Source organism: Oreochromis niloticus, linkage group LG5 (genome assembly GCF_001858045.2).
Source record: "Oreochromis niloticus isolate F11D_XX linkage group LG5, O_niloticus_UMD_NMBU, whole genome shotgun sequence".
Classification (NCBI taxonomy): domain Eukaryota; kingdom Metazoa; phylum Chordata; class Actinopteri; order Cichliformes; family Cichlidae; genus Oreochromis; species Oreochromis niloticus.
The window spans coordinates 37,041,185-37,064,774 of NC_031970.2; the positions used below are offsets into that span (position 1 = coordinate 37,041,185).

Here is a 23,590-nt window from a genome sequence, read left to right on the forward strand (position 1 = left end):
ACCTCCAGATCAACACTAGTAAAACCAAGCAGCTGGTGGTAGACTTCCACAGGCACAAACATTCTCCACTGCAACCACTGAACATCCAAGGTATGGACATTGAGGCTGTGGACAGCTACAGGTACCTTGGTGTTCATCTGAACAACAAACTGGACTGGACTCATAACTCAGACGCCCTCTACAGGAAAGGGCAGAGCAGGCTGTACCTGCTGCGGAGACTCAGGTCTTTTGGAGTAGAGGGCCCACTCCTGAAGACCTTCTATGACTTTGTCAGCCATCTTTTACGGTGTGGTGTGCTGGGGGGGGCAAGCATCTCTGGTGGGGACAGGAAGAGACTGAACAGGCTGATCCGGAGGGCCAGCTCTGTTTTAGGATGCCCTCTGGACCCAGTGGAGGTGGTGAGTGACAGGAGAATGGTGGCTAAGCTGTCATCACTGCTGGACAACATCTCCCACCCCATGCAGGAGACTCTGACAGCACTGAGCAGCTCCTTCAGTGGCTGCGGCACCCACGGTGTGGGACGGAGAGATTTCACAGGTCTTTCCTCCCCACTGCTGTCAGACTCCACAACATGGTCTCTGCAGATGACACACATGTGCAGACAGACAGACAGACAGACAGACAGACAGACAGACACACACACACACACACACACACACACACACACACACACACACACACACACATCCCAGTTGTAACTGTCTCCCTGATGTGCAATATTACCAAATGACCAAAAAATTTCCCACGCGTGGGACTAATAAAGGTTTATCTTTTCTTATCTATCTCTATAATTGGGAGCCATCCTGGTGTTTTTTTTTAAATATCCACATGCATTGACTGCACCACTTGCAGAGCTCCCCAACATATTATCACACTGCCCGAGATAGATATAACATAGATGATACTTCATTCACTGGTGTTCACTGGAATGATAATGTAGCACAATAGGTCACTATATCAAATATATTTATAAAAAGGTGTCACCACTGAACAAAGTGTCGTTTCCAAATAGATATTTAATTAATTACATTTGTTGAACCTCAGCAAAAGAGTAGTGTGTTTTGTCTATACTAAAAGCAGGCATTTACCATTTACCAACTCAAAAAGGTTTATACAGTCTGTTGGATGGTGACTGACTAAAAACTAAAAAAAATATTAATGAGAATGTCAGCTCTAACAGTTTACTGTCATTTACTTTTAATATTGCACGGCAGCAGGAAGAAACAGAGGAGCATCAGTCAGTGGCTTTCCTTGATGTTTAAAGAAACATGAGTCCCGGCGTCCTTGTTAACATTTTTGTAGTCCTTGCCTATTATCAGCCACGGTGCCACAGCTCACTTTCTGCACTAAATGCCAGATGGCACAGAACGTCCTGCTGCTAAATATGGATAACAGCAAAGGAATCGTTATTGGACTCCGATGCAGTTAACCCGCGTACAGCATCAGAGACCTTTGTCCCTTAAGTTGGGTCAGTATTGACACTTTTGAGTGACAAAGAGAGTCAAAAAGTATTGTAGATATGGTAGAAAGCTACGCAAACAATCTACACAAATCTGAAAAGGATCAGCCAGACTCCTGTCTGGCTGAGCAAATAGTCCTATTTTAGCTTAGCTTCACTTGTAACCAATTAATAATAATAAAGAATTTTAAGATGACTTGTACAGACTTGGACAGATGCTCTTTTGCAGGCTAGCACAGAGAGACAACCATCTACTCGCACATTCACAGCATTCAGCATTTCTGATTTATATTTCAAAAATATACTGCAGTCATACAAATTTTAAAAGGGTTACATCAATCATTGTGCCATAAAGGTTATGTATATCATGGGGAGGTCTATTATACACAGGGGTGCACATAAGTGGTCCGCAGGTGCACATGCGCTGTCAAAATAAAAGACGCGCACCAGATAAGAAGTTGCAACGCGCGTTTGCGTACATATAAAAGGCACTGTTTTTGTTCGCTAGAGTGGGATTTTCTCGGCATATTCTGCACCACATCTCTGTGCGTTCATCATTTATTTGAAGCCAGCTCACCTCCTGCAACCACTTTTCCGAGAATACGCGCTTCTTTTGCGGTTCGGACTCCTGACATTTCTTTGGAGGTGGAGGAACAGCAAAGTAATTGCTTAAAGGAGCTTGCTTCTTTGACATCTTTAAGAGTTCTAAACAAATGTCTGTCCTCCTCCAGAAAATCTTATGTACGCAAACGCGCGTTGCAACTTCTTATCTGGTGCGCCTTTTATTTTGACAGCGAATGCGCACCTGCGGACCACTTATGTGCACCCCTGATTATATCATGTGTAGCTGATGTGTAAACATCTGTCACTATGCCGAAAGTTTAGCTGTACTAAGCTGTCTTTGGCTAACATACAGTTGAACCTTACAGTGTGTAAACACAACTAAAACTCAGTGACAAAGGTGAACATCATCTTTACGGATGGTGAACTGATGTTAACTGCTGCTAATCACTGAACATTGTGGGCATGCCTGGAACTAAAAATCTATTCTTCCTGCAGTGTTAAACAGATGGCTGAACACTATTTTAAAGATCTGATGCAGAGTTGTGTCATTGACTTGAATCCTGGAGGCTGAGAAGGAATCCCAACCATAACATTTCCACCACCATGCTTCAACAAACATTTGTAACTATGAATGTTAGAAATGAACTGTTGGTTTGCTCTAAGCATGTCTAGTATTACTGGCCAACTCTTTTTTTGATTCATCTCTTCAGAGCACACAGTTCCAATACTCTGCTTCTGCCTCTGTGTTCATTAGTTGTCATGGTCCTGAGTCTGACGACTCAGTGTTTTGTGTTTCCTTATATTATTCTGTGTTCTTGTTTATTCTGGTTATGTCTTTTGTTAAGGGTTGCCATTTGTTAGTTTTCTGTTCTGTGCCTGCCTGCTCCCACTTCTGTGTTCCCTCTGTCTGTCCATGGTGTCACACTGTCTGCTCGTGAATCTGTTTGTTAAGTTCAGTGTCTTGTCTGGTTCTGTGTCTGTGAGTTTCCTGTTTTATTCTGAAGGTCTCTGTCCCATGTGAGTGTTCTCAGCCTTAAGTCGGTGTCTCGTCAGCCTTGATTTTTCCCAGGTGTGTTCCCCTCCTGTCTCCCATCCCATGATTACTCCTGTGAGTATTTAAGCCCGGTGTGTTCTCCTGCCTGTTGCTGGTTTGTCTGTTTAATCTCCATCTGTCATTCTGTGTATTTCCCTGAGTTTCCCTGCATCTCTGTTTCTGGTTTGTTTCTGTTAGTTTTTCCCAGTTCAGGTTATTCTTAGGTTTTGTTTCATGCCCGTTATGTTCCTCTTTGTTTCACCTACCTTATTAATAAAGCTCGCTCACATCAGAAGCTGCCTGCATCTGTCCTCTGTCCTACTTTCAACCTCCACTCGTCTGCCACTGCAGACGTGACATTAGTGTACTGCACTTTTACTCTGTTCTTTTTGGACAGCAAGTACTTTTTCCTGGCACAACTTCAATGTAGCTCTGTAAATACATTACATCCACATTGACACCAACAGTTGCAACAGTTACCTACAGACTCTAGGACGGCATTTTGGGGTCTTGGAGACTTCTGCTACTTCCATTGGGAAGGAATTATAACAAACTACTGTGGATGAGGATGGAAAAACAAATTTCTTGGTTCGAGGCAAAAGGTCAAGCACTGTTACTTTTAAAGAGGTCAGCTGAAATTTCATCAAACACAGTTGAGATGTAACTTGGATGTACTGTACCTGCTTTGAACATTTGAGCTCAACAATTTGATCAGCCTCCCACTACATAAACAGCACATTTTTAACCGTGTTAAACACAAAGCCACAATCAGCCAAGCACAACAAGAGGAAATGAAAATTGTATTATGGAAATAAAAGCTTTTTTTCTTGTCTGAGTTTTTATCTTTCCCTCAGCATCTACTCTCCAAAGTCCTCTTTAGACAAGTAGGAATACTTGACTTGCTCTCGATAGGACTTGCGATATACTCTAGCATTACCATTAAGCATTATCTTGTAATTTTCTCAGTGTAAACATAAACTCTACAACCCCTCTTTGTGGGAATTTTCAAACAAGCGTCTCTTTGATGTGAATGTAAGGTTCAGGTCAGTAAGGACAAAAGTGAGCCTCTGGAATCTAAATTGAAGCTATGGTCTCTCACAACATCAGACAACCAGCTCAAGTCTTCCTTCTTTAACTCTGCACTGATTCTTCAGAAAGAAGGGTAAAGCTTACAACACATTCATGAAAATTCAGATAGAAAATTATTGTTGAACTTCTGATACTTGATAAGAGAATGGACTTTGTGCTAAAATCACAAGAATGAGCAAAAATAAGCAATTCTCCCTTGCTGTATTTGACTTTCTCAAGCTGGAATGTGGAAGCACACAAAGGGCTTTTTCAGCACAAGAGCATTCCTGACCATATACAAAACACTGAGATTTGGTATAGATGTTTATAACATCTATAACATATGGCACAGCGGAAGATGGACACCTTAAAATTCAACTGAAAACATGTGTGATATCAAAATATACAGTTCTTATAATTCCTGACACCAGAAGGTTTACTCTAGGGATCAATGTAACCTTTGGGGCACATGAAGTTGTTGAGGCTGTGTAGCATAGTGCAAAATGTGGTCACCGTTTCTTCCATGCTGCATGTCGCTACAGTACATGTCATTCCTTACAGGGAGAGACAATTGTATGTATTATGGTTATTTGAGACAATACAGTGTCATAAAGTGCCTTGAAGGTAAAACTGTGTATGTATGTATTGATGGTAAGTCCAGGGTTAGTGACCATCAGTATTCAGAATCTTTCAGGAGCATTAAGCTGTGTGAGTTTGGTCATTCAAGAGGGACTCTCAGTTGAGGTGTTTTGGGCATATCACACCAGGAGGCCCCAAGCAAGACGCAGAACTCTCTGGTTATATCTTTCAGCTGGTTTGGGAATGACTGTTTCCCTTCAGATGAGCTGGAAGAGACGGCCATGGTCAGAGATGGTCATGATGAGGGAATCTGGGCTTCTCTGCTTAGACATCCCAAACCCAGATAAGCGCCAGAAGATGAATGAAAGAGTTTGGCAATAGATTATCAAGCATAAAAAAAATATAGATTTTCTGCATTTTTACGAAGCAAATGCAGATTCCACTGCAACATACAGTTTGTGCTGCGGTACAGTACTTTTACAGCTGGGTTTCATTTGGTTGTGTTCAGCTCCACAGGGTGCATATATAACACATTCCTTCAGCAGAGAATCTATATAGCACATACAGGAAACTGTAAAAGAATTAGTGAAAAATGTGGCTATTCCATCCCATTTTAAACCAAAACTCTGAACATAGCTTCAGCTGATCCAGTCAAGCAGAAAGCCTCACTATCTTAATGAGTGAGGCCTGCAGAGCCTTCTGTTGCTATGTAACACAGCACACAGTGCCAAATGTGCTACCTGTTAAAACTTGCACATTAGAAGAGTACAAGATGAGTACAACATTAGTTCACTTCTTTATGTTCATCCCTTGTACATTCTGTGGACACTGCAGTCTTCAAAGTACAGGGTGGGCCATTTATATGGCCACACCGTAATAAAATGGGAATGGTTGGTAATGTTAAAGTCCTGTTTGTGGCACATTAGTATATGTGAGGGGGCAAACTCCTCAAGATGGGTGGTGACCATGGTGGCCATTTAGAAGTCGGCCATCTTGGATACAACTTTTGTTTTTTCAATAAGAAGAGGGCCATGTGACACATCAAACTTATTGGTAATGTCACAAGAAAAACAATGGTGTGCTTGGTTTCAACGTAACTTTATTCTTTCATGAGTTATTTACAAGTTTCTGACCACTTATAAAATGTGTTCAATGTGCTGCCCATTGTGTTGGATTGTCAATGCAACCCTCTTCTCCCACTCTTCACACACTGATAGCAACACCGCAGGAGAAATGCCAGCACAGGCATCCAGTATCCGTAGTTTCAGGTGCTGCACATCTCGTATCTTCACACCATAGACAATTGCCTTCAGATGACCCCAAAGATAAAAGTCTAAGGGGGTCAGATCTGGAGACCTTGGGGGCCATTCAACTGGCCCACGACGACCAATCCACTTTCCAGGAAACTGTTCGTCTAGGAATGCTCGGACCTGGCACCCATAATGTGGTGGTGCACCATCTTGCTGGAAAAACTCAGGGAACGTGCCAGCTTCAGTGCATAAAGAGGGAAACACATCATCATGTAGCAATTTCAAATATCCAGTGGCCTTGAGGTTTCCATTGATGAAGAATGGACCCACTATCGTTGTACCCCATATACCACACCAAACCATCACTTTTGTTGTTCCAACAGTCTTGGAGGGATCCATCCAATGTGGGTTAGTGTCAGACCAATAGCGGTGGTTTTGTTTGTTAACTTCACCATTCACATAAAAGTTTGCCTCATCACTGAACAAAATCTTCTGCGTGAACTGAGGGTCCTGTTCCAATTTTTGTTTTGCCCTTTCTGCAAATTCTGTGCGCCGATCTGGGTCATCCTCGTTGAGATGCTGCAGTAGCTGGAGTTTGTAAGGGTGCCATTTGTGAGTAGCTAATATCCGCCGAAGGGATGTTCGACTAATGCCACTCTCCAGTGACATGCGGCGAGTGCTACGCTGTGGGCTCTTGCTGAATGAAGCTAGGACAGCCACTGATGTTCCTTCATTAGTGACAGTTTTCTTGCGTCCACATTTTGGCAAATCCAACACTGAACCAGTTTCACGAAACTTAGCAAGCAGTTTGCTAACTGTAGCATGGGAGATGGGTGGTCTCGTAGGGTGTCTTGCATTGAAATGTGCTGTTACTGCGTTCACCAGATATCAACACAATTTCGATCCGCTCCTCACGTGTTAACCTCTTCGACATGTCAATGGCTGTGAACAAAGAGAAACTTGTAAATAACTCATGAAAGAATAAAGTTACGTTGAAACCAAGCACACCATTGTTTTTCTTGTGACATTACCAATAAGTTTGATGTGTCACATGGCCCTCTTCCTATTGAAAAAACAAAAGTTGTATCCAAGATGGCCGACTTCTAAATGGCCACCATGGTCACCACCCGTCTTGAGGAGTTTGCCCCCTCACACATACTAATTTGCCACAAACAGGACTTTAATATCACCAACCATTCCCATGTTATTACGGTGTATCCATATAAATGGCCCACCCTGTACTTAAATATCATCTTATGACTAAATTACCATACTGGTTGACTTTCTTAAAAATAAAAAAAAATTCCAACAGAATTCCTACTGTGTTAGACCTACTAACATGTTTTCAACATGACACATGAAAACACATTACGACTAAATAGATTTAGTCGTAGTGGTCTTATGCATCTTACCACTGCACAGTTGTTGTGTCTCTTTGTGAGTTACCAAATGAACACCTGAAATCTGAAAATAACGTTTCTTCTGACTAATTAATTTCATAATATACAGTAGAGATATAGTTCTGGTTAGAAGTTTATAAATGGCATGGTCATATCGGGCTTTTTGAGCTGTTCTTTTTCTAGGGTGGAATGACTGCACAGCATCTTTAATGACTTTAAAAAACAACAATTGGGTGCACCAGTTTGAATTTATTTCAGGTTTTCCCTAATCCATGCAGGGTCAAAAATAAATCATCAAAAGCCTGAACTCACACTATACTCAAAGATCTAAGCCTACGTGTCCTCTCGTAGCCTCTCAGCTCCCCCTCTCTCTTGCACTCACACCCTCATGCACACATACATTCATAAAAAGCATTATTACAGAGCACAATGAGGTTTGTGATATTATAGTTTGATTTGGAAAGTTCTTGGAAGCAGTGATACACTGTCCTGTCACATACCTTATTAACTGACAGTGAGTTTTATCGAGGCGGCTATATTTAAGGAAGCATTTGAGTGCTTGGGAGTGATTAGCAATCTTGCTACATGCTCTCTGTGCCCGATTCGAACTGAATCTGTGTCCTGAAAGAACTCAAGTGAACGCAGTATTTAAAAGTTCCTTAATAATTTAATGAAACCACAGCTGTAACAAGCCTTGCATGTATGACAAAAATGGGACTTAAATGTAATCAATGTTATCATTTTAAAAGGTCATCAAAATTACCTATCCTATGTGTGAAAAGGATTGTTGTTAGCAGCCTATGGTTCACTCCTAGCTCCTAGCTCCTCTGGTCTGTGTCTCCAAGTGTCCTCAGGCAAGATGCTGAACCTGAGATTGTGTTTTAAGACAGAAAGTATCACACATGTTTAAATGCACAGAAAAAAAGTGCTGCATGAATGTGCATGTGGCGTAACGTAAATGTATGGTATGTGTCACAAAAGAGGAAAAATATGTATAGTTGTTTCAGCTGGAGCCTTTAGCACACAGATATTGTACTAGAGACATAAATCAAACCCATTATGTTATGGACATAAAACTGTAAGGTGGTCTGTGTGAAAAGATATTACATACCATCTACCATTTTCCTAGATGTCTCTAGGAAGTAAGTTTAATTGGAAACATGTAAAACATTACTGTTCTGTTAAGTTGAGTATTCACTAATGCCTTACAGCCATGTACGAACATGTTTTTAGATCCTTTTTGCTCATTTTTGAAAATACAGTTTCATTTACTTTCAGCCCTTTGATGTTCCATATAGTTTCCTTAAATACTCCTTAAGATACATATGCAACAGAACTTAAGCCACCTGGAATGCACCTGTGGCAAAATGAATGGACTAGACACAGAGCCATTTTGTATAAAAAGCCCCATAACTCACAGTGTCAAGACAAGCCTAAGCCATGAAGTTCAGGGATTTCAGTGTAGACTGCCGAGACTGAATTATGTTGAGAAACAAGGCATGGTTATAAAACGATCTCGAAAGTTTCCGCTGTTCTTGTTCGCCTCAATAATTCAGTTTTAATTTCATTTCAGTATGGCTCCAAACCACAACAACATTCATCTCAAGACACGTCATATTATAAGGTATAGATCTTATAGTAACAGGTTGAAAAAAAGAACGATCAGACAAGCAAACACTTTCAAACACTTGGTGACAGTCGGAAGGAAAAGCTCAATTTTAACAGGAAGAAACCTCCAGAACAACCAGTCTCAGCCATCTGTCATGCCCAGTTGGGGGTGAGGGGAGGGAGATAATAATAAGAACTAATGATTAAATGCAACGTGGTGTTGTCATGGTCCCTGGTTCATTTATCCAGAGTTTTAAGTTTTGGGGGTTTTCAATTAATCCTGTTGTATGGATTTTTGGGCACATTCTTGGTTAAGATGAGTTTTTGTGTTTGAACTCCATAGTCTCCTGTTTGTTTTTAGTTCCTGGTGCCTTTACGTTTTATTGTCTGTATTTCTGGTTCATGGTTTCTTGTTTGATTATGTTTAGTCATCATTTTTTGTAGTTCCTTTATTTCTTCCCAGTCATTTCTCTGCGTGTTTATTCCATGTTAAGTTCACATATCTCAGTCCTGATCTCTGTGTTTGCTATTTCCTGTTTTATTTCAATAGTACCTTGTCTCATGTGAGCTGTGTCTAGTTTTGCTTCCCCTGTTTTGTCAGCCTGATTCTGTTCAACTGTGTTTCCCAGGTGTGTCCACCCTCCTCCCCGGTATATTGTCTGCATCTCTCTGCATCTCTCTCTGTTCTCTGTTGCGTATTCCAGCTCGTTTCTCCTCGTAGAATTCAAATTTTCTAGTTTTTCCTTTGTTTCTTTAGCATTTTTGTATTTTGTTTTGAGTATTTAGTAACAGCAATAAACCTGCCTCTTTCAGTTAATAATTTCTGGCTCTAGGTCCTGCATTTGATTCCTGCCTTGCCTACCACACAGCACACTATGACAGGTGTGACGAAACGTGATTGAAGAAGACATGCTCAGTGCATCATGGGAAGGCTTCTCTTCATCTCAGTGTGGAGTCCATGCAACTCTGGCCCACAATAAATAAAAAACATAAAAATATAAAAATAATGGTGTGGTTTCCCTCAACAGCCACTTCAAAATCAGATGTAATAGCGGGGTAAAAAACACTATTTAACTTACAGCCTTGGATGACAAACCCATTATTGACATAAAACAAAATCTATACCTGACTGTAACATTTACACATACCGATAAGACAAAATGCAGCAGCAAAATCAGTGGACACAAACAGCAGCAGGCCTCTCTTCATTCCTGTTTAGCACAAGTGAAAAACACATAAATGGGTGGTGTAATGGATAAAAGGTAGTTTCAATTACTATTTTTCTCGTTCAGAGTAATCCAAAACACTTTTAGGACCATTAGTCCTAAGAGTTCATACTTAGTAAAGCAAAATACACCAAATTTAAACTTATAATTTAGTACAGGGAGAGGAGCTACAGAAAATATGCCTTGCCAGTGTGGAGTCCCTGCAACTCTGTTTGGGAACCCTGACACATGCAACATGCTTACTAGCGGTGTCCCACTAATTAAAGCCCCACTACAACAGTGACATGTGGAACCTTAGTATTACAGAAATTCTATTTAATTAATAAAAAATAAAATGCATACAATGCAGTTTTGAGAAAGTTCACTGTGACTCACTCAGTACATTTTATCTCAGCTACATACACATTTTATCAAAAAGGAAAGTTTTAAGCTTAATCTTAAAAGCAGAGAGGATTTTACTATTCCATTTTACTGTTAAATACCCTACGAGCCACAAGTAACCTAGCAGTGTGAGAGTGAAGTGCACTTGAGATGATGTGGTGATATGAGATCTATAAGATATGGTGCGGTGCGGTGTGGTATGGTGTGTGCAAAAGACTCACTATTTACATAAACAAATTGGAGTCTATTTGATATGATTCAAAACACTACATCGCAGTACCTTTAGTATAACATGTTCTCATCTCTGTAGTAAAATATTGTGGTCTACAGTATTAAGCACTACATAAGGTCTAGCAAGACGAAGCATATAGAAGAGTCCTCAAATCATGTGAATTGAAAGCACTAAGAGTAAAAGGCACATTACAGCATGTTCAGAGTGCACAAAACACCAAGCTTATCCATTAAAACCAATGGTAAAGCATGTTTCTGAGGCACTTAAGAACAGCAGGACCTGCCTTCAAACCCTCAGCTATGAGAGACAGAACAATAACCAAAAAATCCAGAAAAAAAACATTTCAAAAAAGTTACTAATTAATTCCTATTTTCATGAATGAAATAAGTATTTGATCTCCTATCAATCAGCAAGATTTCTGTTCAATATATTCAATATATTGGTTTGAAAATGATCGTCACTAAATTGAAATTGAATTTTATATTTTGAAAATGAATTCATTTGCTTTGAAACTGTATTTTATCCTTTAAAAATGTAACTCTCGAATAATTTCAGTTTCACTTCTCACCATTCAATTTCAGTTCCAAAATTCAGTTTTTTGGGACGTTTTTTTTTACTAGGTTTCTGGAGAACTTCAAGACATGTTGAGGAGATAATCTAACCATTTAAATCAGCTGTGTTGGATCAAGGACACATCTGAAACCTGCAGGACACCGGCCCTCGAGGCTTGGAGTTTGACACCTGTACCATACGGCATGGGGTCTCGAACTCCAGTCCTCAGTGTCCTGCAACTTTTCCATGTGTCCCTGTTGCAACACACCTGAATAAAATTAGTAGGTCATTAGCAAGACCATAGAATGCTGATGATGGTGTGTTATGGAAAAAAGGAAGAAATATTGAGCACCTAGTGGGCAAGGTTCAGGAGGCTGTAAATATGGTGGTTGAGTGGGGATTTGACTGGGGATTCAGGTTTTCGGTGGAAAAAACAAAAATGATGTTCTTTACCAAAAGAACAGTGAGTGAGACTTTGACATTGAAACTGTATGACGAGGAAATTGGGAAAGTGAGCTCTTTTAAGTACTTAGGTGTTGTGTTTGATTCTAGACTGACATGGAGGGAGCATATTGACCGGATTGAAACCAAATGTAAAAAAGTTGTTAATGTTATGAGGTGTGTAGCTGGGAGGGGTTGGGGAGCAAGCTGTTCTGCTTTGAAAAGACTTTACCAGGCATTAATTAGGTCGGTCTTTGATTATGGGTGTGTGGCATATGGTTCAGCAGCTCGTTCTGTGTTGAGACGTTTGGATGTTTTGCAATCGGAAGCCCTTAGAGTGTGCTGTGGAGCTTTTAAAACGTCTCCAGTCAGTGCCCTACAGGTGGAGATGGGAGAAATGCCCCTAGATCTTAAGAGGAAGCAAGTATCTGTGAATTACTGGGTTCATCTTGGTGGTCATGGTGACGCACATCCTACAAAGGAGGCACTTTTGGAGTGCTGGGAGTATGGAAGAAGTCAGAAGGATCATTTTGAAAAGGTGGGGAATCAGTGGGCTAAGGAGTGTCATGTGTATGAACTTAAAATATGTCCTGCAGTTGTGTTCCCTGTGGTTCCTCCATGGTTATTGGAGACCCCTCCTGTGGACTGGTACTTGCTGGATCTGAAGAGGAAATTGAAAGGAAAAGTCGATCTTGTTTCAGCTCGAATGAATACCCTGGGTATATTCATGTGTTCACGGATGGTGCTAAAAGTCCAGATACTGGAATTACAAGGTTTGGAATAGTAGTTCCATCCAAAAATATTGAAATAAACAGACGCACTTCGGATGGACTGGCAGTGTACACGGTTGAAATGGTAGCAATTTTGGTAGCATTGAAATGGATAGAGTGTTCAAAACTCAGGCAGGTGGTAGTATGTTCTGACTCAGCAGCTGTTCTTTCAAGTCTACAATCGTTTTGTTCGAAGACAAGGCAGGGTATGCTGTTTACTATTCTGGAGACTATAAGCAGAATAAGGTGTTGTGGTGGCAATATTCACTTTCTTTGGGTGCCAGCTCATGTAGGAATCAGTGGAAATCAAAAGGTGGATAGGTTGGCAAAAGGAGCATTGACTAAACATAGGACTGAGATGGAAATTAAAAGCAGCGGATCTGAAGCAAAAGGTTTTGTTTGGAGGCAGGTAGGTCAGGAGTGGCAGGAGCGGTGGGATTCTGGGAGTAAGGGCAGGCAATTGTATCATTTTAAGGAGGAGGTGGCAGGGTGTAGGTTGTATGGGGGTAATAGGAGAGCAGAGGTGGTCATTACCAGGCTTAGACTGGGACATTGTGCATTAAATAAAACACTACAGATGATAGGAGAACATGAGACGGGGCTTTGTGGACTGTGCCAGGAGGAGGAGGAGACGGTAGAGCATGTAATACTGCGGTGCAAGGGTTATGATGTGGAGAGGAAAGTTCTGCAGAATAGATTGAGGGAGCGGGGAATCGGGGAATTTAATCTGAAGAGTGTGTTGGAGGGTAGTAGGGCACAGGTGAGAGAACTGGGGCCTGTTCTTCGTACCTCGCTAAGTAAGTTAGCCGGATTTGAATGTTGACGATTTGGCGTGATCTTGGATCGTTCGGTTCTCCGAAGCTCATCTGGGACTTGCTGTCATAGCAACAGATCCGTAAGAGTAAGCCTGCTCGGGAGCAGGTTTACTTTATGTAAACAGGATTAGATCGCGGCCACTCAGGTATGTCCGCTGCAGTTATATGAAAGCAACAGCGATATTTCGCCACTGTTTTACCATAAATAAATATTATCAATGTAACTAAAGATAATGCAGTATTTGATGCTTTATTGCTTTCATACAGATACATACAGGTCATTTCAGAAAAAAAGGAAAATGTATTATTAATCATTCTATTACATGTATTTGATCATTCCAGATGTAATTCATATTTTAGAGTAGTAATAGTAAATTACTACGTGCAATCAAGATCAGAGACCACGCTACAAAAGCGAAGGTGGAGTTGGGAAGTCTGTTGCAGCCATGTCCTGTCCGTTTGTACGCGAGCAACCCATTGCAGAAGGTGCAAGATTGATAAGGAGGGTTTACAGAATTCAGCGTAGATTGCGGGATAGACGGGATCCTTTAGCTCAGCGCGACAGTTTGCTCATAGAGAGATATTGATTCTCCCGTGAGGGTATTATTTACTCTTCTGTCTCTCTCTCTCTCTCTCTCGATCGATATATATATATATCTCCCAACTTACTGTGCATGCTTCAGTCACCCCTTGCATGGGAACAGGTAAAAGTGATGGAGTGTTATGTCAAACTACACACAAAAAACCCACAATGTCAATAAATGGCACAGTACGTAAAGGGGTGTGACGAGGGGGTGCAGGACCACCACCTGTCTTTATGTGCTCTGCCCTTTTCTGGGTTGCTGTTATGAACAAACAAACAGATTATTCCAGGGTCATAGACTAAAAGCAATATAAGTGATAAATATTACCATACTGTAGAATATTCCTATATTTCACTTTTACTTGTTCCCATGTTCTAGTGGGTCCTGTTGTGGCTCTAATGTGGAAGAGGATATGGTGTAATATAATATAATGTGGTATAATATAATATCACATGATATAATGTAATATCATGGATCACTTACGAGTGTAATTTGTCAGCAACTTTCTGCCAGCCCTCTCTCCTTGCTTTTGCAGCCTTTGCAGTGTTCCCCTGCGTTTTCATTGAACTCTGAAACTTCTGATATCCCAAAATCAAGAGTTCTTGCTCTGCTGCCGTAATACACTGAGTGCGCTCCTTCCACATCTTCGCCGACCAATCACAGGGTTGCCGATCAATGTTTCTACTATCGATGCGTAGCCCCTTTTAAGTCACCCAGTGATCTCAGATTACTTCATCCAGCTGTACTAATCGTCAACAACAGGTGCGTTCGGAGAACCGAATTAGCGAGCTCACGGTTAGCGCGATGATTTGATCTTGGATGTGTCATTTGATCTTGGATGTAGTACGCGAGGTACGAAGAACATCCCCCTGGTGGGGTTTTTGAAGGCTATAGGTGTTTATGAAAGAGTGTAAGGTTGTTGTTGTTTGTTTGTTTGTTTGTTTGTTTGTTTGTTTGTTTGTTTGTTTGTTTGGATACAGATTGTAAGCTCACTGTCTGACCCATACTCCGGAACAGTAGGAGGCGGTAATGCTCCTTTACATTGGTTGCCAACCGCCGTTAAACACAAAGAAGAAGAAGAAGAAGCGACAAGACCATAGAACGTGACTGCATGCTGAGGTGGCAATTCAGCCATTTGATTCATGTTACAGCAGCTCATGAGTGAATGAACATGCTGCAATAAAAGTATTTTTAGAAGTATATTATTCCAAATACAAACATTTACCTAGATTTACTTGAGTAGGGTTAGGGGTTGCCACCTCAGCATGCAGTCAAGTTCTATACTCTTGCTAATGACCTACTAATTGTATTCAGGTGTGTTGCACCAGGGACACATGGAAAAGTTGCATGACACCGGCCCTCGAGGACTGGAGTTTGAGACCCCTGTCATACGGAATATGACAGGTGTGGTTGAACTGCATGAAGACTGAAGTTTCTCTTCTCTTCTGGCAGGACAGGAATGTAGCCTTGTCCTGTGAGCCACCGTAACGATGTACTTGGAGTAGAACTGGAGTGTCACCGGCCTCAGGCTCTTCACCTTTTCAAAGACAAAGCAGTCATTTAGATAAAATATTGGATCTTGTTTACCTGCAACTGCACAAAGAGAATTTAGAAATTTAATTACTGACAAGAGTGAAAAAGCACTGATAGTGTAATCTACAGCTGTGGCCAAACGTTTAGAGAATGAGAAGTGTTGTTTTTTTATTTTGTTTTTTTTGTTTTTTTTTTTACAAAGTTTGCTGTTTCAGTGATAGTTGTATTTCATATTATATCACTTCAAACAGAGGTGATCCAGTAATGCTGCACTAATGAATTAGACTAACTATTCACTTTAGCTAAAGTTATTAAGTTAGCTAAAGAGCTGGGATGCTGTGTGAGACATAAATAAAGCTAAAATACAATAGCTTGGACATTCATTTGCATGTTTCCCTACTGTAGGGGTCTCTGCAAGCATATGGGGCTCTGAGAGGGTACAAGATGACAACTTTGGAATTCTACTAGAAACAGTTGATCGTATTTGTTTGTCAAAGCTGAATCCAGGGCAAACTAGGCTAAATTAGCGTTTTTAGCTCACAGCTACAATAAGCATAAAAGTTACTGTATGGCTATCATTTGTTAACATGACGCTTGTTCTTATACATGTAATACATTTATTACCAACCTGAGAGTTTATCCGCTGGTCATTCGACATGACTTCTGAGGTCTTAATCCAGCTCCAGCTCAAGATGCTGTAGATTTCTGTCTGTAACACTTTCGGTCTGCTGGTAAAACGGAGTTCTATAATCTGCGCTCAGTTACTCTGGAACCAGAACCGGATTTAAGTCTCAAAAAACTGAATTGTAGAACTAAAACTGAATGGTGAGAATTGGAACTGAAATTATTCCAGAGCTACATTTTTAAGGGATAAAATATAGTTTCAAAGCAAATGAATTCATTTTCAAAATATAAAATTCAATTTTAATTCAGTGACGATCATTTTCAAACCAATATATTGAATTTCAAATTAGGCTAATTCAAATTCAGTTTTAAAAAGCATTTATTCAAGTTACAATTCAGATTCAATCTGAGCAATTCGAATTCAAATTTAACTTATTCAAATTCAGTTTCTGATGGCACAAAGTTCTGTCCATACAGATTCCAAACTCTTCACCATGGCCAAGACCAAAGAGCTTTCCAGTGATGTCAGGGACAAGATTGTGGACCTACACATGGCTGGAATGGGCTACAAGACCATCACCAAGCAGCTGGGTGAGAAGGTGACAACAGTTGGTGTGATGATTTGCAAATGGAAGAACCATAAAATAACTCCCAATCTCCTGCGGTCTGTGGTTCCACGCAAGATCTCACCTTTCAATGACAATGAGAATGGTGTGGAACCATCCCAGAACTACTCATGAGGAACTGACGATCAATGATCTCAAGTCAGCTGGGACCAAGAAAATGGTAACGCCGTGAAGGACTGAAATCGTGCAGTGCCTACAAGGTCCCCCTGCTCAAGAAAGCACATGTACAGGCCTGTTTGAAGTTTGCCACTGAACATCTCAATGAGTCAGAGGAGGACTGGGTGAAAGTATTGTGGTCAGATGAGACCAAAATCGAGCTATTTGGCATCAACTCAACTCACCATGTTTGGAGGAGGAAGAATGGTGCCTGTGACTCTAAGAACACCATCCCCACCCTCAAACATGGAGGTGGAAACATTATGCTTTGGGGATGTTTTCTGCCAAGGGGACAGGACAACTGTACTGAATCAAAGGGAGGATGGATGGGGGCATGTACTGTCAAATCTTGGGTAACGACCCTCTTTCCTCAGCCAGGGCATTGAAAATTGATCATGGGTGGGTATTCCAGCATGACAATGATCCAAAACACATGGCCAAGGGAACAAAGGATTGGCTCAAGAAGAAGCACATTAAGATCTCAGAGTGTCCTAGTCAGTCTCCACATTGATGACTTGGAGAGGATCTGCAAGGAGGAGTGGGATAAAATTGGAGGATTTGCCACCGAGTACTAAAGCATGTTTTGCAAAGGGATCAAATACTTATTTCATCCATGAAAATGAGAATTAATTTATCATTTTTATGAAATGCATTTTTCTGGATTTTTTGGTTGTTGCTCTGTCTCATCCTTTGATCCCTGGAGCCCCCGTTTCCCCATCACCTGTTGTATATGTCACTTTGGTATTATCACTGTAAATAAACTCACTAAACTTGATCTCCTTGAATCCAGCCATTGAATCCTCTCAGCCCAGTATTCGTGACATGCTGTCGGTGCAGATGCTTGCAAAGAGAAGCCATTGCCCTGAGGTTTTCACAGGTGATTTGGAGAAGAGTGCTGGCTTTCTTACGTAAGGTGCTTTGGTGTTCAGCAAAGGACACATGAATTAAACAGTTCAAAGATAACCTTCAATTAATGCATGATTGAACCCTATAGTGGACTCATGCTGTATTAAATGCTGACCTCTCTTCTGAAGATTTTCTTGCAAAATTCAAAAGTATTTTTGTCAACAACTCAAATCCTGATGGCGCTGCACATTGCCTTTTCTTGTTAAAACAAGGGAGGCGGAGTGTGGGCGATTTCTCCATTGATGTTTGGATCCTAGCCAAAGAAAGGGGTTGTGAGGAAAGCGCTCTGCAAGGGTTTTCCTACATAGTTTAAATGCTGAAATCCAGAAAGATTTAGCTGCCAGGGAATTACCTGCTTCTTTATATTCTCTAGTCTCTCTTTAAGATTGAGATTGACGATTAAGATTGACGATCATTCCCTTGAACATCAGAGACATAGGAACTATGTTTCCCAGAATGCCCTCTGTGCTTTCTTTCTCCCTCCTGCAGATGCGCACTGGAGACAGCAGGTGGGAGAGAGAGTGTTGTTGACGACAACGAAGAACAACCTATGCTCGGAACAAATCAGTCTGAATCTCTATGAGGGTCCTCTCACTCCTCTCACCACAACTCAAACATTGACAGTCAAACTGACAGTTTCTGGTTGGATTCATTGCCACCAGTTTTGTTTACAATCCACCTCTCCACTTCACAGCTCTGAGCCCCCTTCACTCTCTCCAGACCCACCGGACCTTATATCTGTTCCTCCTGTATGTCATGATTTGGCTGAAGACCTGGGTCTCTCTCTTCCTTCACTTAGACTGTATGATAGATCTGCTCCTGGGTGCTCCCATGCCCTCTAGACACCTGCATAGTTTACCCAAACCTGAACGTGAATGCATGGAGAAATACATTAAGGATTCATTACCTGCTGGCATAATTCAACTCTCTTTCTCGCCACTTAGTGCTGGGTTTTTGTGGGGGGGGTTTGTTGTGAAGAAGGATAAAACTCTGCATCCATCTGTTGATTTCTGGGTCTCAGCACAATCACTGCGGAAAATAAATATCCACTGCCTTTGCTGATGTCTGCTTTTCAGCTTTTGCAGAGTCCCCATCTTCAGAAAACTTGACCTCTATCTCAACCTGATCTCTACCATCAATTTATTATGGAGATGTCTCTGACTCAGGCCTGGGGGCTGTTCTCTCTCAACAACAGGACAGTACTGTGCATTCCTGTGCTTTCTATTCTTGTCGTTTCTCCCCAGCTGAACATAACTATGATGTGGAGGATCATGAGTTACTGGCCATAGAGGAATGGAGGCATTGGTTGTAAGGAGCTGAGCATCCCTTTATTGTATGGACTGACCATAAGATCCTGGCTTACCTCCAGTTGGACAACTGGCTCAACACTCGTCAAGCCAGGAAATTAAATTCTTCACCCAATTTAATTTCACAATAACTTACAGGCCTGGGTCCTGGGATGTCAAACTGGATGCTCTCTCCCAGCAATTCACCACCTCTGATAATCTCTCAAATGAGTCAACAGTCCAGCTTAGTCACTCGTGACATTCAGTCAACTGTCCAACAAGCTCAACAAGTCGAACCCAATCCTAGAAATGGTCCACCTAGTTGGCTATCTATGCTCCGTCCTCGATTCGTTCCAAGGTAATTCATTATGCACACATCGCCAAATTCTCCTGTCACTCTGGAATCAACCAAACCATAACATTCATTCAGCACCTGTTGTGGTGGCCTATACTAATCAAGGATGTCTGTGAAAATGTGTTAGCATGCTCTATATGTCCACAAAACAAGTCTCCTCCCACACTGTACTTGATTTTGTCACTGCACTTATTGGTTCACCTAGGCTGCACATTTTGTTGCTCCCCTAAACTCCCTTCAGGTCTAGAGACTGCCAAACTCCTTACAATCATGTATTCCAGCATCATGCCACACCGTTAGACATGTTTTGGACTGGGGACCCCAGTTCACCTCACATGTGTAGGCTGTGTCCTGCTCGGCCCTGGGTGCTAAGGCTAGTTTATCTTCCAGGTTTCATCCCCAGACCAATGGCCAGGCAGAGCAGGCCGACTAAGAACTGAAGACTGCCCTTCACTGCATCGTAGTGCAGTGAAGGGCAGTTCATTCTCACTCACTATGTGCTAATAGACCTCTCTGCATCGAATCATATCTGTTATTAATCTCTGTCTCTCTTCCACAGCATGTCTTTCATCCTGTTTTCCTTCTTTCACCCCAACCGGTCGCAGCAGATGGCCGCCCCTCCCTGAGCCTGGTTCTGCCGGAGGTTTCTTCCTGTTAAAAGGGAGTTTTTCCTTCCCACTGTCGCCAAAGTGCTTGCTCATAGGGGGTCATATGATTGTTGGGTTTTTCTCTGTATTTATTATTGTGCTATCTACTGTACAATATAAAGCGCCTTGAGGCGACTTTTGTTGTGATTTGGCGCTATATAAATAAAATTGAATTGAATTGAATTGAATCGTATCTACTAATCAAACACTAGGACAGTGTTCGATTGAACCCTAGGGGTTCGGTGAGTTGGTCTCAGGGGTTCGGCAGAGCCTCCGCCGTGACACGCATGGCTCATTTTGTGCACCAGTAAAAAACATATCTATGTCTTGAAGTTGAAAAAAATCATATTTTATTTTTCACTAAAGAGGGGTTCAGTGAAAGCACATATGAAACTGGTGGGGTTCGGTACCTCCAACAAGGTTAAGAATCACTGCACTAGGAGCTCCCTGGTGTCCTGAATTGAATGTGCTCACAACATTATGACCTCTTCTGCTACCTGGCTATCTCCATTTGGATCATCTCTTGGCTATCAACCTCATCTCTTCCTATCCCTCGAAGGTGAGCTCTCTGTTCCATCTGTTAAACATCATCTCCGCAGGTGCCACCGTGTCTGGAGGGCCATCCAGGCTGCCCTGCTCTGCACAAAGGAAGAGAATAAATGGTGGACTGCAACCAAGTCCCGGATCCTGTCTACAGTCCTGATCAGCAAGTTTAGCTTTCTACTCATGTTATTACCCAAAGATTTTCTCCTTTATTGGCCCTTTTGTTATTGACTCCATTAATCTCAAATTATCCAAAAACTTTAAAAATTCATAATGTCTTCCATGTGTCTCAGCTGAAACCTGTCATCTCCAGTCCTTTTTCTGTCAGAAGCCTGTCAGAGACACAGCCCTGTGTCTTCACATACCATGGGGGCCCAGTGAGGTAGTCCAGTATCCACTGGGACAGGTGCTGGTCCACTCCTGACAACTCCAGCTTGTCCCTCAGAAGTCCAGGCTGGATGGTGTTAAAAGCACTGGCAAAGTGAGAGAACATGACTCTCAGAGTATGTCCAGGCTTCCCCAGGTGGGTGAGAGCTAGGTGCAGGAGGCACCTAGCTCACAAACCCAGACTGGTAGGCGAACTGCAGCGGATCCAATGAAGACCTCACTGTGGGGCAGAGATGTTTGAGGACCAGCCTCACCATGGTCTTTATCAGATGCGAGGTCAGTGCTGACCTAAGCTATCGGTGTCATCCCCGTGAGGAACACAGAGCTCTTCCAACACAGTGGAGCTGAAACAGTCCCTCAGAGTGTCTTCAGTCTTCAGACCATCAAATGATTACCCTTATCCAGCAGCCAGAAAGTGAACTTCAACAGGTAACAAAAGAAGTGATGAGCAGTCAGGCTTGTAACCTCCATTTCTACGTGTTCATGTTTCTGAAGTAGAATCACTGCAGTCATCACTTCAAAGATTCTTTCTGCTGGTTTTCATCTTTGCTTTGTGTCGTTGGCTTTGTGTTCATATATAAACACTAAAAGAAAGATTGTATGTGTGTTCTCATTACATTAGGGCTTAGATGTTGTGCAGAGCTGTAGTTTAAGATTTATATTGTTAACTAATAGCCATGAGACAATGTGTTTCAGGCCATTTTACGGAATAACTTTCTTGAGCGAGTAATTAAGTCATGTACTGTAATGTAATTGTAGTAACTCCATGGCAGACCGGTCCACAATTCAATGCTTTTCAGCATACTTTTATTGACTCGCTTCTATACACGGTTGTTGTTCCTGCACAGCTGCAGCTTTTCAGCCACCAGCCAAACACAAACACCAACAACAACCACATTAAACAGTCACAGACTTTTACGCCGGTGAGGTGTGATTGCGGATGCTGCTCAGGTGCGTCCGCCTTCCCTGCAGCGAAGGCCACCCGAGTGGCGAGTGGCGACGACACAGCGCTCGCGACCTCCATCTTCGGCTGCGCCAGTCTCTCACACGCCTCTTCCTCCACCTCCGGCTGGGCAGGTGGTGGGCCCGGCTATTGCTCAACGGCCCTCCTCCCGGGAGCAGGAACGGATGCTGGCCCCTGCCGGACACCAGCCACTCCCACCCGAGGAGTAGGGATGGGTGCGCCACAGTAATGTATTTCTGGGTTAAAAGGAAAACATGAATACACCATCTAATCAAAAAAGTAAACATTTCCAAATGTGGGAGGGTTTCTGTTAAGTGTGTACCATCAGTATTGTGCAAACACAGTTTAGTTTGTACTAAAAACTTCTCATGAACTTATTGTCATAGTTTTATTTGAGAACACAACATCTGTCCGTACCAATAGAATACATTCCTCAGAGCTATGTTCATTAAATCTTCAAAGCAATGCTCATACCATGTATTATTAAAAGATCAAAAGATAATGAAAAAAGCTGAAGAATAACCAACATGAATGGATTTACTCCATGACTGACTAGCATTTTCCCAGGTGTCTTAACTTGTTATTTGGCTTGAGACTGTCCTCTGCCAATATCAGGAACAACCACAAACCACATAAGCTTTTTTTTTTAATTTAGTCACATAATTGTTCTATTTATCACTTGTACTCGAATGGTTCTGTCATTACAAGCATGTGTGGGCAAAGTGGGTACTTTAATTTATGTGGAACATTCTTGAATATGTTGTGTTGGCAACAGTCCTGCAGTCACAAGTTACAGACGATACGATATGTGTTTAAGGTACATTCCTCTGCCATAATGAGGAAAACTCTCCAGATACAATTAATGGGGGGGGGGGGGTGCTATAAGGTTAGTGCCCTTGGGTAAGATACTAAATCCCATGTCGTTCAGATGGCAGGCAAGTACCTTGAATTACCACCGTATACAAGTGCAGAAACCCTGTAATGCAATCCCTGGATTTTAATTGCATCTCCAGTTAAAACACAAACTGCCTTACTTTGTTACTAAATGTTGCTAAGTGTGGCATATTGACAGAGATATAAAATTTGGTGGGAGTGAATTAAAGAATTTGCTGTTTCATTGTCATCAGTGTCATTGACTCTAATTTATAGTTTTCATAGGCACAAGAGAAAGAAAGGTGTTTTTTTAACTTTTATTTCAAAAACCAGAATGTGCGTGGTCAGTAATCACTGTCATTCCACGGTTTATGCCACATAAACCATAATTAAGGCTGGGCAAAAAAACCAACAAAGATTAGGAGATCTTTGTGGTTATGGTTAAAAATCAAGTCTAAAGTGTTTTTGACAAAACTCTTGTGTGCAAAAAAGTCACTGCACACCCAGTTGATAGCACTTACCAATCCAAGCCATCATCCAACAGGACAACAAGCACACATTGTCTGCTGGAGTGTGACAGGATGCAAATCCTTCTTTACTCTTTCGCAGGAAAATTGCAATACAGATCCATCTTTCACAAACCTGTGCAGTGTTACTAGTTTCACAAAGTGTTGACTGCTTCTTACACTGGCATGGAGCAGTACCCCTTGCCCAACTTCATGTGCTTC

The 23,590-nt window shown here is 41.7% G+C and overlaps 1 protein-coding gene and 1 long non-coding RNA gene across 2 annotated transcripts; one reads left to right on the forward strand and one right to left on the reverse strand.

Annotated features, from left to right (window-relative positions):
* Positions 1–11,665: 11,665 nt before the first annotated feature.
* LOC112846838 (uncharacterized) lies at positions 11,666–15,248 on the forward strand. Its single transcript, XM_025907007.1, has 2 exons — positions 11,666–13,323; positions 14,943–15,248. The coding sequence occupies exons 1-2, from the start codon at positions 12,379–12,381 to the stop codon at positions 15,060–15,062; spliced, it is 1,065 nt and encodes a 354-aa protein (XP_025762792.1). The 5' UTR covers positions 11,666–12,378; the 3' UTR covers positions 15,063–15,248.
* Positions 15,249–15,358: 110 nt separating this feature from the next.
* Positions 15,359–16,156, reverse strand: LOC112846949 (uncharacterized). Its single transcript, XR_003220175.1, has 2 exons — positions 16,124–16,156; positions 15,359–15,499 (listed from the first exon to the last, which is right to left on the reverse strand). It is a non-coding gene; the product is annotated as an uncharacterized LOC112846949 (long non-coding RNA).
* Positions 16,157–23,590: the final 7,434 nt, after the last annotated feature.